Source organism: Perissodus microlepis, chromosome 6 (genome assembly GCF_051167445.1).
Source record: "Perissodus microlepis isolate ML-2025 ecotype Zambia chromosome 6, ASM5116744v1, whole genome shotgun sequence".
NCBI lineage: Eukaryota > Metazoa > Chordata > Actinopteri > Cichliformes > Cichlidae > Perissodus > Perissodus microlepis.
Window position 1 is genome coordinate 36,328,147 of NC_140466.1, and position 18,017 is coordinate 36,346,163.

An 18,017-nucleotide genomic window follows, 5' to 3' on the forward strand; every position below is an offset into this window, starting at 1 on the left:
CCTTTTGTGCAATACTTTTTGTTAATAGTCAACGGTGCAATAGACTCCATACTTGAAATGTGCAATCCACTTGTATTTTTATTTTTATTTTATTCCTATTTATTCTATTTATCCCCTTTGTATATTTTTATCTATATATGTCTTTGTATTTATATATGTGTGTGTATATATATATAATATTCTGTAACTCTATAACTTCTGTCGGTGCTGTGCTTTTTTGGAACCGAATTTCCCAGACAAACTAAACTACTTTTGACTTTCTTTCTTTCTTTCTTTCTTCATCAGAATTATTGTGTAAAGGCCAAGAAAGATGTCTAGCGGGTTTAATTTACCAAGTGGCTCATTATGGTCTTGACATATTGGTCCATTTGATTGACCTTTATTATTATTATTATTGTTATGTATTTATTTTATTTTCAGTTGTTACAGATGGGACAGGCATGACTTGGGGATAGGACAGGGAGAAAGAAAGAATGAGAGAAAGAAAAACAGAGGGGAGAAGAGATAGTGAGAAAGGGGTTGAATAAAAAAATCATCTGGATCACCTGTCGAGAGAAGAAAAAACAAACAAAAAAAGAGAGCAACATTATAAACACAACACCATCACAATAAACTAGCTAACAGTAAATAACAGTAGATACTAAATATTAAATGTTATTGTGCAGCACACAATGTGCTTTGAAGTAGCAGGCAAGAAAGGTGTAGTTTGTGTCTATGAACAGAGAACACCCGTGTGCACGCCTGTGTGGATCAGCACGCTTGTATTCAAAAGGTTTCTCCATGTAATGATCTGCTAGGGAGTGTGGGGAGCCATAGCCCCGTCCCTCAGGGCATGAAGCAGGTATGGGGGAGATTGAGGCCCCAGAGTACGAGAACCCAAGGATGACCATCAGAGGGGCAACAGTGCCACCCGCCTGGGAAGAGCTGAAGAGAGCCTCAGACGCAGGGTCACCCAGCAGCCAGACGGGGCTGCAGTGACGTGTTCGCGGGCACTGCTGGCAGCCAGCAGTACCAGAGAGGACCGAGCCCCAGGCCCAGAGGACAGAGGCCTGAGGGCCCCCTAATCCCCGAAGGGGCCCAACTGGGCCACAGTTGTCAGGCCCCGCCAAGCGGCCACCAGGAGTGAGCTGGTACATACATGAGTGCCCAGCCCCAGACACCAAGAACCACCAACGCACCGACGTCTGAGGGCATCAGCAACCGGCAGGTAGGGGAGATAGGCCTCCATACCTTGGAGGACCTGAGATGTTCCCAGAGAGGCGGCGTCTGATACCTGACCTGACATATAGACACCGACGAACAGGCGCACACAGACACAAATGTGCATTCCCTCATATGCACATAAACAAGTACTCACCCGACATGGAGACAGACACAAATAGACACTGTACACACAATCACACTCCCCAAACATACTCTATACCTCAGGTGCAGGTATCCTTTCTCCAAGAGAGGCAAACCACACCTAGACCCATGAGATGTAACCCTTTTCCCTGGGGTGGAGGCAAGCAGACCACCCCTATATCTGCAGTAGCAGGGACGCCCCGCATCCTGAACGCCAATTGGACGGCCAATACCTCCCAGCCCCGGCGGTCAACAGAGAATGGAGGTGAGTGAAGACCCCAAACCTCCCTCCGCCCGCTCATATGTAGTGTTGCTGCATGCTGTTCTAAAGTGCATTTAAAACATGGTGCTTCCTACCAGAGAGCAGCACGGCTCATCCCGAAAACCCTCAGTGTCTATATGCATTTAAAATTGAGGGTAGGGCACCAGCGCCAGAGGTGGGTTTGAATACACAGACCATCCTCTGCATGCTGTATAACCCGCCCACCCCCAAAGCCATGTTTATTTCTGATTTAAAACTTGATACTTTAACATGGAATTGGCTTTCAGACTCAACCTCAATGGCTAAGTCTCATGACTATTTATTTTGCCTAGGAATTAATGCAAGGCAAAGTAGACAGGCAAATAAGTCTTATGGTTTGAATGTGTTCAGTGGAATCATAGGCAAATAACTAGGGAGGGAAAAAAAACCCAACATGACTGGGCTGACAACCAACTCATTATCTACTCAACATGTTTTAGACTGCATGAACAGGATTACATTAAGCATGAAAACAAAAATACAGATGAATACACAGACAAACAGATCGTTTGCAGAAGTGGAAGTGAAATACTCTCCCTGCAACACTGAGCCCATCATATTTGATATATGATACACTACCTCATACAGCAAAATTTTAAACCCTGATCCTCTTGTATGTTTTTGTTTAAGATGAGCAAATTATGAGTAATATGTTACACAAAAACGTTGCACAAATTAAAACTCATCTGCAAAATGACCTTTAATTTCTTTTTGTAATTGCCAGAAGATTCAATGAACGCTCCAGTTTTCTAGAAAAAATTTGAATGTTCTGGCAAATTTTTCATTTTTAATGCTTTACAGGGCGAGGAAATCTGATGTGTATATCGTGTGATATTAAATGTTCAAATCTATGAAAACAAAAGAAGAAATGGTGATGCATGACTGCCCTGGCAAGTTCCTCTCAAAAACAAAACTTTATCCTACAGCAATGATAATGTCTATGTGTTGCTTACCTTGGTGCTCTACTGGCACTGGCAAACTTGACAGTAGCATAATGGATTTTGTTTTCCTCTTCTTCTTCTTTCTTGTGCTTCTGGGCCTGAGCTGGGTTGATGTTGGAATAAAGAGGATCTGTCTGCTTTTTAGAAAACTGAATGCTGGCATACTGAAGGTTGCACTTCTGCTCTACTGGTTGCTTCTGCAGACATGACACATTTGTGATTCTCAGTACAACTGTGAGCCTAAGCCTGATACAGTTCTCATGAATCATCAGTCAGTTTTCTAAGCAAATTCTGATACTTTCCATCTGTAACTGACTACGGTAGCCTTTCAGCTTTAGACTGCGAAATGTGAAACCACCTTTTGTACATGTATTGATCTTCCTGACCTGTGCACTTGTGCCTGGGCTCTCTGTAGGCTCAGGGAGCTTTCTGGGGATCTGCTTTTTCCTAGTTGGAGGAAGAAATAAAGGTTTAGATTGCTTAAACTAACTGAAAAGCTTTAAGTAAAATAATTTAAATGATATCATACTCACCATATCGATAATAAAATCCACATGAGTATGACAACAAGAAGAATGCCAATCACTGTTCCAGCAATGATTTTCCACATTTCTGAGTAAGGGGGATAACATGAAAACTCTGTTACATATACTGTTATATATTATGTTTCCAACTTCTGGCACCATAGAATAACAAAGTGTTACTGCCCTTCAGAGTAAGTGTAAAGCCAAGTTTCACCTTGTATAACTCATGAATACGTGTACTTTTGCAACACTCAATGGAAGAACTGTTTCCTTCCAAAGTAGCTACCTAATAATGGATCAAATAAATATACATATTTTCAGAACTTAGCTGGAAATCCTACACCTTTGCCCACCTACTTTTCTCCAAACCCTGTCCTCTTTCAGCTTCAGTGTGGGGATTCAAACTGGATTCAGACTGCAACAGCAATGATCAAGTCTGTCATGGTCCTGCGTCTGTGACCAAGGGTTTTGAGTTTTGGGAATGTTTAGCAAGTTTTTTTTTTTTATCTTTATATTATAGTTCTGTATTTGATATGTATTGTCATTCAGGGTTTTATTATTATATGGCTAAGTTCATGTTCCAGGTTTTGGTTCTTTATTGTCATTCCGTTATGCACAGTGTTTGTATTTTATGGTCTTAGGTCTGTACGTTACTGTTATCATGCCTCCCTGTGTTCCATTTAACAAGTTCAGTCTTTCCTGTCTTTATTCACTGGTCCCTGTGTCAAGTCTATGTATCCGAGTCTCAGTGTTTCTGTTTTATCCTAGTCTCCTGCCAGAAAAATACTTGACCCCTGTTTCAATCCAGGGGCTCAATGTTGACATTGTGGATGATACATACATAACACATAGACAATATACTGGACTGGGCTAAAAACACTACTGCACTTTACAGGAATGGTCAGGGTCGTCTCTATTTTTTGAGGCGGCTGAGGTCCTTCAACATCTGTCAAACAATGCTCAGGATGTTCTACTAGTCTGTTGTTGCCACTGCTATCCTCTATGCCTGCTATGCATGCTGGGGGAGCAGATTGAGAGTTGTTGATGCTAACAGACTCAATATATGGATCCACAAGGCCAGCAATGTTGTGGGGATGGAGCTGGACTGTCTTAAGGTGGTGTCGGAGAGGCGAATGTTCTCCAAGATAAAGACAATGTTAGATAATTCCTCCCACTCACTCCATGACATGCTGGCTAGCCACAGGAGCACGTTCAGTGAGAGACTGAGATTACCAAAAAACACCACTGAATGACACAGGAAATCATTCCTGCCTGTGGCCATGTCCCTGTACAACTCCCCCACCTAACACACTGTATACACTGCAATAGCTACACCCTTTTTGCACATGCTCTTCTTTCTTATTCAGATATTTATTAGTAAGTGACTTATGTGTATGTGTCCCACAGGTCTGGCCTGGATCTGGTATCAAGCTGGCACTGCTGGCTGACTTCTGGCATGATAAGATGTATGTCATCCAGATATGGGCCAGGGCTGGCATAGATGGCACTGTCTGTGTGATGGCATGCCACATCTGGCTCGATATAGCTCACATACTGCAAAGAATGACGGCCCTTTGGTGGCCCAGATCAGGTTTGCCAGAGGTAATCCACACACATGGGCCAGCACAGGACCACCAGTGTGTCTGCAACTGGCCTTGTGCTCGCCCATGTGTGGGACACCTCTGGCAAACCAGATCTGGGCCACCAAAGGGCCGTCATTCTTTGTGGTGTCTGGGCCATATGTAAGCACACTGTGTGGGCCAGATCGGCACCATACTAATTTTGCTATGTCGGATATATATGTATAAATTGTGCTGTTTCTTATTTCTTGTATTGTCTTTTTGTTACTGTTTTTACTGGAGCACTGTAACCCACATAATTTTCCCTAGGGATCAATAGAGTATTCTGATTCTCATTTTGAAACTTGTGTCAAAAAAGTTCATTGAACTTGGTATGTACAGAATGTTTTCCTTCATTGTGTGGTTGTGTGCATGAACCTAGCACAGTAGGATTTATTTCTAATGGTCACACGAATGTACGTCACAGCACGCAGCTGTGAAAGTTCAACTGGTATGCGCAATTACTTCTTGCTTCCACGAATGCCGTGCTATAATGGGGAACTGAATTTGCACAGCACAAGCAATAGAAATAAGAGCGTTTCAGACCGCAGCAATCGGCATGCAGCGTCCTATGTGAAAGGGCCTTAAAGCTGTCTTTAAAATACGATGGAGGCTCTGTGGTAGTTTGGGGTGGCTTTTCAGCCAGTGTTGTTCAGGATTTTGTCGCAGTATTTGGAATTATGAATGCAGACAAGTGTACTCTGATCTACCATGCAATACCATCTGTAAAGCATTTGATTGGCAACAACTTGATTTTCAGTAAGAAAAAGAGCGTACCAGTGCCATTCCCACTTAACCGTACAACAGCCAAGAGAAAGGTCACGCTATGATGTCCTCTGTTGTTCTGGACTTTACACTGGTAAGCCCCACTGTGTGCAGGACTAAACTTGTCAATGGTGAAGGTTTGTCCATGTGCCTTTGGTGAGTCTTCTTTCTCCTTGTACCAGGTGTAATTAGCTGCTGGGTTAGCATCACTGCTACAGGTCAGAGTCACTGAACTGCCTTCTGCTATCTCTCCAGACGGAGTCACTGACACAGAGGGAAGTTTTGGAGCATCTGGGAAATTATACAGATTACTCATTTATATTAGCATGCAAAGTATAGAGAAGCCTTTGGAGAATGAAGAATACTTACACTGAACATTTATAAAGACATATGATGAGTTGATCTGTCCATGCTGATTCTCTGATTTGCAGAAGTAGTTTCCTCTGTCCTCAGAGCTGATGGAGGTGAAATGATGACTGCTCTCTGGTCCTAGAGGCAGTGCTTCATTCTCCTTGTACCAGGTGTAATTAGCTGCTGGGTTAGCATCACTGCTACAGGTCAGAGTGACTGAACTGCCCTCCACTATCTCAGCAGAGGGACTCACTGACACAGAGGGAAGCTTTGGAGCATCTGGAGGACAGTTTATAAAGCCTTTTATTACACTAACAAATATAGCAAGGCAAATATTTGCTTAGTGTGTGTAACTCATAAAAGCAAATGATGACCCTTAAGCCATGAATCATGTTACAGAATAATGTTCTATTACTTTGTCATAAAGGACAACATATTATTTCTAGAAATCCACTGATGTTGTTTTGCCCAATAACTAAATAAACTGAGACTGAGTGTGCCACTGGAAATCCTGTACTTTACTGTTTCCACAGTATTTACTTAAAATTGATTCCAGCACACTAAATACTCTCCTGCTAAATTTATTCCTGCATAGATTCGCAGACTTGTGTAAAATGAGGGCCTAGTGTGTTAGTTAAATAGTTGTTTTGTAACAGTTTTTTCCTACCTTTATGCAGATCAAGCAATAAAGAGGATTTAAGAATATTATTAAACTAAAACCATAGTCTAATTTCATGAATTTCACTATGTGTCTACAGTGAATTAACACAAAAAGAAACTTTGGAGCATCTGAGTGATAACATTTCAAGACACTTCATGATCTCTCAGAAATTACATATTCAGATTATCTAGGGTTAGAGGTAGGGCTAGGGCACAGTTTATCACTAATGATGATTTAGATATCATAAGGTTAAATTGCACTTTTCTACTTACACTGGACATTTATAAACACACGTGAAGAGTTGATCTGTCCATACTGATTCTCTGATTTGCAGGAGTAATTTCCTCTGTTCTCAGAGCTGATCGAGGTGAAATGATGAACGCCCTCTGGTGGCCAAGTCAGGAATAGCTCCTCCTTGTACCAGGTGTAGTTAGCTGCTGGGTTAGCATCACTGCTACAGGTCAGAGTCACTGAACTGCCCTCCACTATCTCACCAGAGGGACTCACTGACACAGAGGGAAGCTTTGGAGCATCTAGAGGAAATATGCTAACATATGTTAACTGTAAATTAGGTCCTACCTGTTGTAGAACTTGATTGTTCTATGTAAAGCACCATATACAATCTTTAAACTTTTTGCTTATTTCCTGTACAAGAAGAGCATCAGAAATTAGCTATAAAGAGAGGACTGTGTTAGTGTCACATAACATTAATTAACTATGTGAGCCAGGATTGGCTGATCCTGGTTAAGCTGTGGTTGGTTAGTTAACTATGATCATAGAAATCAATTTTTTTCTTTCATCGGGAAACAGATTTCTTACAAAGGCTATTAGAAAAAAGCAAATGGAAGAATAATATAAAATATCTGAATAAGATTAAGAGAAGCTGGTCAGGATAATAACATTTTAAATTCAGTCATTCTTTAGGGTGTAATCTCTTCGTCTAGATCATAATTGTTCAGGGGAGGTGTTCATACAGAGAAGAGTCCATAGACATCTGTCTTCTAAACTGTGGTTCTAAAAAGTGACATATGTGAATTATGCCGTCCTTAATGAAGCAGTGCCTCTATAAATATTGTGAGACAGGATATGCTAGATGATTGTGATGACCTGTAATGCGCTTTTTACTTAGTTGGAGTCAAGGCATTCACGACAACTGACTCCACCAGTTTAGTCACTGAATAAACCTACTCCCAGGCAGGTTTGTCCTTACAGATATGTTGCCCTGACAACCAGTATGACAACCAAAGACTTTAAATAACATAAAAAAAAGAAAACGGGGGGGGGGGGGGGGGGGGGGTTCTTGGCAAATTGTCAACAATTTGATTTGGCTGAAACTTAAATCCACTGACAGAGTGAGTTGAATTGTTCATTATGGACTTTAAATTGTTTTAGGTTTTAGGTTAGAGTCATGTGTAAAGTATGCACTGTTTTTTGGTAATTTACAAGAAGAAGGCTCCAAATATCAGCAGTTTCACTCACATTTTACATTTATACGAAGATGTTTGGATTTCCTGTTTCCCAGTTCATTTTCTGCTGTGCAGTTATAAACTCCAGAGTCAGATGGCCGGATGGACGGGAGGCTGAGCTGTTTTGTAATGGACAGGGGTGTTTGTCCACCTTCCTTGTACCAGGTGTAATTAGCAGCTGGGTTAGCATCACTGCTACAAATCAGAATCACTGAAATGTTCTCCACTATCTCACCAGATGGACTCACTGTCACAGAGGGAAGCTTTGGAGCATCTGGAGGAACAATAATCATTTGTTTAATAGATAGAAATAAGTATATTCACAAAAAGCCGAATGCTTACATAAAATTAGAAAAAAAAAATCGAACTGGGGGAAGTTCCTCTTAAAAAAATCCACCCTTTGTGTTAGAGTTTGTCAGTTACACTGCACTTACACAGTGAAGCAGAGCAGTAATCTTCTTGTCCTTTCAAAGCACAGCAGATGCTGTCATTAAACCGAAGGCTGGTTATGTGAGGATTTTCTTCTGTGACCTTCTCTCCATTCTTGAGCCAGACATAAGAAACATCCCCGGTGCAGCTGCTCTTACACTTCAGCTCCGCCTTGGTACAGGACTCATTTACTCTTATTTTGGTCACCTCCACCTGCAGAGCTGGACAAGTGAAAAAAGTCCCAAAATAACACTGGTGTTCATAAAGAAATAAAAATAAAAGATTCACTCATTGTAAATGACTCATTGGCTACGACAAGGGCGTACCCATCCAGGACTACCTAGGAATGTCCACACAAGGTGGCCCTAGAGTAGGTGGCTACTAGGTTAGCCTTAGGATGACAGTCTACACTCAGCCTTCGATCAAGTAATAAAAATTGATGATCAGGTGGTGCGCCCTGAAGCTGACATTCCCGTATTTTGTATTGATTATATTGGCAGATTGTATTGAGTGAGTGGCGACACTCTCATGCAGGACAACCACACACAGTTGCTGGTGCATAAAAGCCACCAGGAAATGATTTTCCAGGTGGCTCAATATAACCCGATGGCTGGTGACATGTGTTTTGACAAAACTCTGGAGCAAATAATGTCCCGAATTTATTGTCCGGGCATTCAGGGGAGATGTGTGCCAGTGGTGGGTGCCCTGTCTGTCAGCAGGTCATCAAGCTGGCCATTCCAAAAGCGACTTTGTGCCCTTTACCTTTAATGCGGGTCCCTGGGCGCATCGTTCATGTCTTGCACAATCACAGTTTGTAGGTGTTATAATAATAACACACAAACTGTATGAATTACTTGGCATTAAATCTTTTGGGACTAGTGTCTATCACCCTCATATTGATGGGCTGGTGGAGCAGCTGAATAACACCATGATTCACAGTTTCATCGCTGGTTAGACCCTATGTTGTTTGCTGTGTGGGAGGTGCCCCAAGCCTTCACTGGATTTTCTCCACTTGAGCTACTGTTTGGCAGAATTTTGCAGGGGGTGTTGGACCCGATTAAAGAAAACTGGAGAGAACATCCGAGCCTGGCGAAAGATGAGATTCTATATATTCTGGACCTAGGAGCAAAGCTGCACACGTTGGGGAGGTTGTCATGAGTAAGAGATGAGTTGGGGCCGGAGGTGCCAAATTCCACCATTCCCGCATTGTGATAACCATCACAGACAGGCCAGAGAGAGGATGTTGCCGCATTGCAACAGCTGTTGGCAGATGTGTTCTCCCCCCTGCCAGCTTTACAAATCTTAAAGAGGGCCATTTTGAAACCGAGCCTGGCGTGATGGTGCATTTACAGCCCTACAGGTTACCTAAGCATAAAAGGCAAATTGTTCAGAAAGAAATGGCTGAAATGCTGACAACGGGAGTAACAGAAGAGTTGCACAGCTTGTGGTTTATACCCATAGTTCTTTTTTAAAGAAAGATTGGTATATATGGTTCTGTGTTGACTAATGCAAAGTGAATGAGGTGTCATGGTTTGATGATTATCCCATGCCTTTTCCACTCCGTACAGTTTGCACCAATTTGTTGCACTTCAATTCATCTTGGTCAGGGGCCCCAGCCACCTTGCGATGCCTCAAAAACTGGGTGCTGTGGCTGCAAGCTGCATGTGCTGTCACCTATTTGGATACTGTTATTATCCACAGTGACACTTGGGTGGAGCATGTGCAGTGGGCTGCTGTGGTCCTGGAGTGCCTGGACCCACAACTTTCCCAAAGAAGTGTGTGGTTGTACGAAGGGAGGTATGGTATCTGGAATACCACTTGGGAGGTGGGCAGGTGCATCCATAGATGGACAAAACTGCAGCAATTGCATCCTGCCCGCGCCCCAAGACCAAAAAGGAGGTTAGGCAGTTCCTGGGGCAAGCTGGAGACTCCCACCACAGCTTACCAGCTCCTTGACTGACCTCACCTGGAAGGTTGTACCAGATCTGGTCCAGTGGACGCAGGTTAACAAGGCTTTCTGTGGGGAACCCCTACTTCAAACTCCTAGATTTTCCTGTGTTTTTTTATTCTGCAGACTGATGACTTGGACGTTTTGCCCCAACTGTTAAGGTGGGGAGGGGGACCGCCCAGTTGTGTAAATCAGGAAACTGTGAGAGTGGAAGGCCAGGTACAGCACCATAGAGAAGGAGATCCTGGCCATCTGGTGGGTGGTCAACTCTCTTCGCTATTACCTCCCTCTGTTTGGATCACACTCCACTGCAGTGGCAGGGTGTTCTGGTGGCTCTGCTGCAGGGGAGGGGTGGAGCAGCGGGTTCAGGATATGGTTTCAGGGAATGCTGATTATTGCAGCTGGTAAGCATCATCTAATCATGCCTTCCCTACTTCAATAGAGGCAGAAGCCAACATTGGAATGTGAGAGCAAACTAAACATCTGGGTTGTGCCTGGTCCTTGTGGTCTACACATTGTAAACATAAATATGCTACCTTTTGCAGAAAAAGAAAAAGGGAAAAAAGATCTTTAGATAATTTTACCAGTGACAGACAAAGTAATTCCAGGTATACCAGTATATTTTCCATCAGATTTGTCTGTTATGAAACGGAACCTGTATTCACGGGAATCTGTCCATTTCAAGTCTGCCATTTTCATAGTGCATCTTTTCTTAGTACAGTTGTACTGAATCCGATCTTTGTAATCTGAGTTGACTTTGAGGTTCTCGTTGTTTTCAAAACACCAGAATTCTTCTGTAACAGTATACCCTGCAGGATATGTGTAGGTGCATTTCATTTCCACTGTTGATCCATTGGAGGCACATATCTTCGCTGCAGCATATGTCACTCTCCAGTTAGCCTTATTCTGCACCACTGTAACACAAATCAGAAAAATAACACCAGAGAACAGGATTTAATATGTTGCCAGGTAATGTTTGAGGGACTGGAAACTCAAGCCATGAATTTGCCTTTAATCCAGTATGTGTTGTTATTCTGTATAACAACATTAATGAAGTGTACTCTTTGAATTATAGTTGTATTGGTGGGAGGATTTTCAATCTACCTCACTTGGGCACTTTTCCAGCAACCAGCTTATCTAACAACTCTGACTTTGTTAACCTATCATAAAATAAGGTTTACAGATGAACACAGATTGCTGTTTACGGAAAAACAATGCCAAAGAAAGAGATATGTACATATGCACAGCGAGGAACATAAGTATTTGAACACTGCGATTTTGCAAGTTCCCCCACTTAGAAATCATGGAGGTGTCTGAAATTCACATTGTAGGTGCATTCCCACTGTGAGAGACAGCATTTAATCATTACATGAAGGAACCTTTTAAAAACAAGCGCGTCCATGCTCACAGGTGTACACACGGGTGCTCACACACACAAACGACACCCTTTTTGGCTCCTACCTCAAAGCACACTGTGCGCTGTCGATATTACGTGCTGCACAATAATGTTTAATATTTAGTATTTACTGTTATATTCCCATATATCATCGTGATGTTGTTTATTGTATTGCTCTCGTTTTCTTTTTTCTTTCTCAACAGGTGATCCAGGTGATCGATATATGTTTTTTTTTTGTCTGCTTATTTAGTTGTTTTTTTTGCCCTTTATCCCCATCCCTCTTCTCCGCTGTTTTTTCCCCCTCTTCCTTCCTCCCTTTTCCTCATTCAAGTCTGTCCCGTATCTAGCAAGTGAAAATAAAAAAAATAAAATAAAATAAACAATAAAAGGTGAATCAAATAGACCATTACGGCAAGGCTGGGATGGTCAATTTGGTAAAGTAAATCCGTTGGGCATCTTTCCTCGCCTTTAGACAATAATTCTGATGGCAAAAGAACCAAACGGGACAGGCAAAAAAAAAAAAAAAAAAAAAAAAGAAAAAAAAAAAAGAGAGAGAGAGACAGCATTTAGATGAGATTGGCAGTCGTCTTTAGCCCCTTCCATTTTCAAACAATTGCTCCAACAGTTGATCTATTTTCACCGAGCTGCTTGGCAACTGCCCTTTAGCCCTTTCCAGCCTTGTCGAGGTCCACAGATTTATCTCTGATGTCTTTTGATAGCTCTTTGGTCTTGCCCATGGTAGTAGTTGGAGTCTGACTGACTGTGGGGTGGACAGGTGTCTTTAAAGAGCTCACACAGGTGCTACTAATTTGGATTAATAAGTGGAATAGAGGTAGGCTTTTTAAAGGCATAGTAACAGGTCTATGAGAGCCAGAATCCTTGCTGATTGTGAGGTGTTCAAATACTTATGTGCAGCAGTGCAAAAATAAATGCTGTAAAAATCATACAATGTGATTTCCTGAATTGTTTTTTAAAAGGTGTCTCTCAAAATAGGAATGCACCTACAATATGAATTTCAGACCACTCCATGATTTCTAAGTGGGAGAACTTGCAAAATCACAGGGTGTTCAAATACTTATGTTCCTCACTGTAGTAGACTGTAAATTAAGAAATTAAGAATTTTGGATTAATGTAGATTAATCCAAAATTCCAGGAACAACCAGGGAACTGAACCACAGACGATTGAGCCGGAGAAATTCAAATGCTGAGAGAAACACAGAACAGGCACATACAGATTTAGAGGACACACAGCTACAAGTGTTCCTTTAACAATCAGACAGGGGAAAATGAGACAATAACAGACAGTACACGCAGCTGGAGACAACAGACAAAACGAGAAATGGCCATGTCTCATGACATTAAACTCAATCAAAAAAACAACCATTATAAAACAGGAAGTGTGACACAAAAGAACAGGGGAAAAGGATTAATGTGACACAAAGGGAAGATAGGATGATTTGAGACCTGCGCTATGATGCGTGTGTGTAATGGTATTTTCCAACAAACTGATGGATTCTCAGAAATTTAGAACAGTTGCATTTGTGGTTTGTGGAAACACGCTGTGTTCCTCCACCATATTTGGTTACACTGGCCAGGAAAAATGTTTCCCGTCTGACTAATGCCGATTTACATATGTGGCTAGAGAACAGCCACACATGTTGTATGCCAAAGGCGGAGGAGAAGAGGCGTTGTAGGCATTCATGTGCTCAAATTGGTGCCTACAGCTGATATTGTCTCAGTTACTTAAGCATACAAACCTTCCTTCTCTGGATGCCTGAGAAGGGCAATTTGAATGCCTAAGAGGGAGTAAAACAAAAACAGCTGGTAGCAAGGTACTTTACATCATGCCAGCTAATCTTAGGTTTCACTGTCCAGTTTGATCACATTGTCTCATCGTATGAGAGTTTAGTCACATTTAGTCACTCCATTTATGCATTGCTGTCAGTCAGAAGTGAATTTCTCTCACTCATTGACTCGTATCGGACTCCTTTCATAAAAGGCACTGCAAGTTTTATAGTTTCACAGCATCTTCCAGATCTGGTCCATCATCAGTAGAACAGAAGTAAAACTGTATTTTTAATCTGTACTGCCACTGTTGTGTATGTCTGACATGCTAAGACACACGCAGAGCAGAGCAGGCTCTATTCACAAATTGGGGGGTTTGTGCATAAAAAAAGAAGTATATTAAAAATAAGTGTTATGCCAAATTACACCTGAATTACACCTGAATGGCGGTGGGGTAACAATAACAGCAGCAACTCAGAAACCTGACTCAAGGATGATGTAAAATGGAGGAGTTTAAATAAAATGTTAAATACAAAAAGACCATTGGAAAGGAAATAATAAACCAGACTAAGAATTAATATAAAACAACATTTTAAGAGGAACAAAAAAGAACACAACTTGAATATACTGTAACATAACAACACTTGACAAAAACATAATAGTGAACAAAAAACTCAAGAGTTCAAGATCAACAAAGCATGCCACAAAGTAATAAGAGAAAGCCAAAAGCTTATTATCAGACAGTTTTTATTATAATCAGTTCTGTGTACTTTGTTTTTACTTTACATAAGGCTACAGATAACATTCTGCAAAAGTCCATAAAAAACTAATAGTGTTTGCTAAGTGTCATGTAACATTTTACCTATTAGGCAAAGGACAACCTGAATGTACTTTCAGCATTTGCTTTGCAATGAGGCCCAAATGAAATTAAAATTTATTAGGTCCAATTCTATGCAGCAGAATAACTAAACCCACATCTTTCAGGTTCATAAAACGTGTATCCTCACATATTGTAAGGACTAAAACAAAGAAGTAGAGATACTTGAGCATTTTTAGAGTATGAAAAGCATTGTGTAGTCCTACTCTCTTTTTTTTCAGGAAGAACATCCCAATTTTATATATAATGATGAATTAAAAAAAGTATAGGCGAGAGGGAAGCCAGTATATAGAAAATTATCATTATAACACCTACAAACTGAATTGTACATTGTACAGAAAAGAAGTATTAAATTAGAAAAAAAAATCAAATTTTTGCTTTGGTGGTGTCCCAGAAATGATGTGGGCTTCATAGATAATTGGCAAACCTTCTGGAGGAAACCTGGTCTTGTTAGGAGAGACGGCATCCATCCCACTTTGGATGGAGCAGCTCTCATTTCTAGAAATATGGACAAATTTATTAAACCCCCCAAAATATGACTATCCAGAGTTGGGACCAGGAAGCAGAGTTGCAGTCTTACACGCCTCTCTGCAGCTTCTCTCCTCCTGCTACCCCCCCAAAAACCCATCTCCATAGAGACTGTGTCAGCTTCCAAAAAGACAAAAAACAAACTAAAAACCAGCAACAAACAACTTAAACATAAACAATTACAAAGAAAGAACAATACAGTATCCACATCTGAACCAAAGAGTAAAACAGTGAAATGTGGATTATTAAATATTAGGTCTCTCTCCTCCAAGTCTCTGTTAGTACATGACTTAATAATTGATCAACAAATTGATTTACTCTGCCTTACAGAAACCTGGTTGCAGCAGGATGATTATGTTAGTTTAAATGAATCAACACCCCCGAGTCATTCTAACTACCAGAAACCTCGAAGCACAGGCCGAGGGGGTGGTGTGGCAGCAATTTTTCACACCAGCCTATTAATTAATGAAAGACCAAGACAGACTTTTAATTCATTTGAAAGCCTGATGCTTAACATTGTCCACCCCAGCTGTGAAACTCAGAAACCAGTCTTACTTGTTATCATCTATCGTCCACCTGGGCCTTACACAGAGTTTCTGTCTGATTTCTCAGACTTTATATCTAATTTAGTTCTGAGCTCAAATAAAATAATTATTGTGGGTGATTTTAACATCCATGTAGATGCTAAAAATGACAGCCTCAACATGGCATTTAGTCTGTTATTAGACTCAATTGGCTTCTCTCAAAATGTAAAAGAACCCACCCACCACTTTAATCACACGCTAGATCTTGTTTTAACATATGGCATAGAAACTGAACATTTAACAGTGTTTCCTGAAAACCCTCTCCTGTCTGATCATTTCCTGATAACATTTACATTTACAATAATTGATTACACAGCGGTGGAGAGTAGATTTTATCACAGTAGATGTCTTTCTGAAAGCGCTGTAACTAAGTTTAAGAATATAATCCACCCACTGTTATCATCTTCAATGCCCTGTACCAACACAGAGCAGAGCAGCTATCTGAACGCTACCCCAACAGAGGTCGATTATCTTGTTAATAATTTTGCCTCCTCACTACCTACGACTCTGGATACTGTAGCTCCAGTGAAAACTAAGGTCTCTAATCAGAAGTACCTGACTCCGTGGTATAATTCTCAAACACGTACCCTAAAGCAGATGACTCGTAATCTGGAGAGGAAATGGCGTGTCACAAATTTAGAGGATCATCATTTAGCCTGGAGAAATAGTTTGCTGCTTTATAAGAAAGCCCTCCGCAAAGCCAGAACATCTTACTATTCATCACTGATTGAAGAAAATAAGAACAACCCCAGGTTTCTCTTCAGCACTGTAGCCAGGCTGACAAACAGTCAGAGCTCTGTTGAGCCAACCATCCCTTTAACGTTAACTAGTAATGACTTCATGAACTTCTTCACAAATAAAATTTTTATCATTAGAGAAAAAATTACCAGTAATCATCCCACAGATGTAATATTATCTACAGCTACTCTTAGTACCATTGATGTTAAGTTAGACTCTTTTTCTCCAATTGATCTTTCTGAGTTAACTTCAATAATTACTTCCTCCAAACCATCAACGTGTTTTTTAGACCCCATTCCTACAAAACTGCTTAAAGAAGTCCTGCCATTAATTAATTCTTCGATCTTAAATATGATCAACCTATCTCTAATAATCGGCTATGTACCACAGGCCTTCAAGCTGGCTGTAGTTAAACCTTTACTCAAAAAGCCATCTCTAGACCCAGCAGTCTTAGCTAATTATAGGCCAATCTCCAACCTTCCTTTCATATCAAAAATCCTTGAAAGATTAGTTGTCAAACAGCTAACAGATCATCTGCAGAGGAATGGTTTATTTGAAGAGTTTCAGTCAGGTTTTAGAGCTCATCACAGCACAGAAACAGCTTTAGTGAAGGTTACAAATGATCTTCTTATGGCCTCTGACAGTGGACTCATCTCTGTGCTTGTCCTGCTAGACCTCAGTGCAGCGTTCGATACTGTTGACCATAATATCCTATTAGAGCGATTAGAACATGCTGTAGGTATTACAGGTACTGCACTGCAGTGGTTTGTATCATATCTATCTAATAGACTCCAATTTGTGCATGTAAATGGAGAGTCCTCTTCACACACTGAGGTTAATTATGGAGTTCCACAGGGTTCAGTGCTAGGACCAATTCTGTTTACATTATACATGCTTCCCTTAGGCAGCATCATTAGAAGACATAGCATACATTTTCACTGCTATGCAGATGACACCCAGCTCTATCTGTCCATGAAGCCAGATAACACACACCAATTAGTTAAACTGCAGGAATGTCTTAAAGACATAAAGACCTGGATGGCCGCTAACTTTCTGCTTCTTAATTCAGATAAAACTGAGGTTATTGTACTCGGCCCTGAAAATCTTAGAAATATGGTATCTAACCAGATTCTTACTCTGGATGGCATTACCTTGGCCTCCAGTAACGCTGTGAGGAACCTTGGAGTCATTTTTGACCAGGATATGTCCTTCAAAGCACATATTAAACAAATATGTAAGACTGCTTTCTTCCATTTGCGCAACATCTCTAAAATTAGAAATATCCTGTCTCAGAGTGACGCTGAAAAACTAGTTCATGCATTTATTACATCCAGGCTGGACTACTGTAATTCATTATTATCAGGATGTCCAAAAAACTCACTGAAAAGCCTTCAGCTAATCCAAAATGCTGCAGCAAGAGTACTGACAGGGACTAGAAGGAGAGAGCATATTTCTCCTGTTTTGGCTTCCCTTCATTGGCTTCCTGTTAAGTCCAGAATTGAATTCAAAATCCTGCTCCTCACATACAAGGTCTTAAATAATCAGGCCCCATCTTATCTTAATGACCTTGTAGTACCATATCACCCTATTAGAGCACTTCGCTCTCGCTCTGCAGGCCTACTTGTTGTTCCTAGAGTATTTAAAAGTAGAATGGGAGGCAGAGCCTTCAGTTTTCAGGCCCCTCTTCTGTGGAACCAGCTTCCAGTTTGGATTCGGGAGACAGAAACTATCTCTACTTTTAAGATTAGGCTTAAAACTTT

General features: G+C 41.0%; 1 protein-coding gene across 1 annotated transcript in view; it reads right to left on the reverse strand.

Moving 5' to 3' along the window:
* Positions 1 to 11,186, reverse strand: part of LOC146386109 (B-cell receptor CD22-like) — a 52,260-nt gene extending 41,074 nt beyond the window's left edge. Inside the window, exons 1-5 of the mRNA XM_084930097.1 lie at positions 10,934 to 11,186; positions 8,407 to 8,622; positions 7,986 to 8,246; positions 6,779 to 7,039; positions 5,864 to 6,124 (exon numbers count right to left, since the gene is read on the reverse strand). Of these exons, the coding sequence (XP_084786223.1) occupies positions 5,864 to 6,124; positions 6,779 to 7,039; positions 7,986 to 8,246; positions 8,407 to 8,622; positions 10,934 to 11,186 (1,252 nt within the window). The remainder of the gene's footprint in view (positions 1 to 5,863; positions 6,125 to 6,778; positions 7,040 to 7,985; positions 8,247 to 8,406; positions 8,623 to 10,933) is intronic.
* Between the last annotated feature and the right edge of the window lie 6,831 nt (positions 11,187 to 18,017).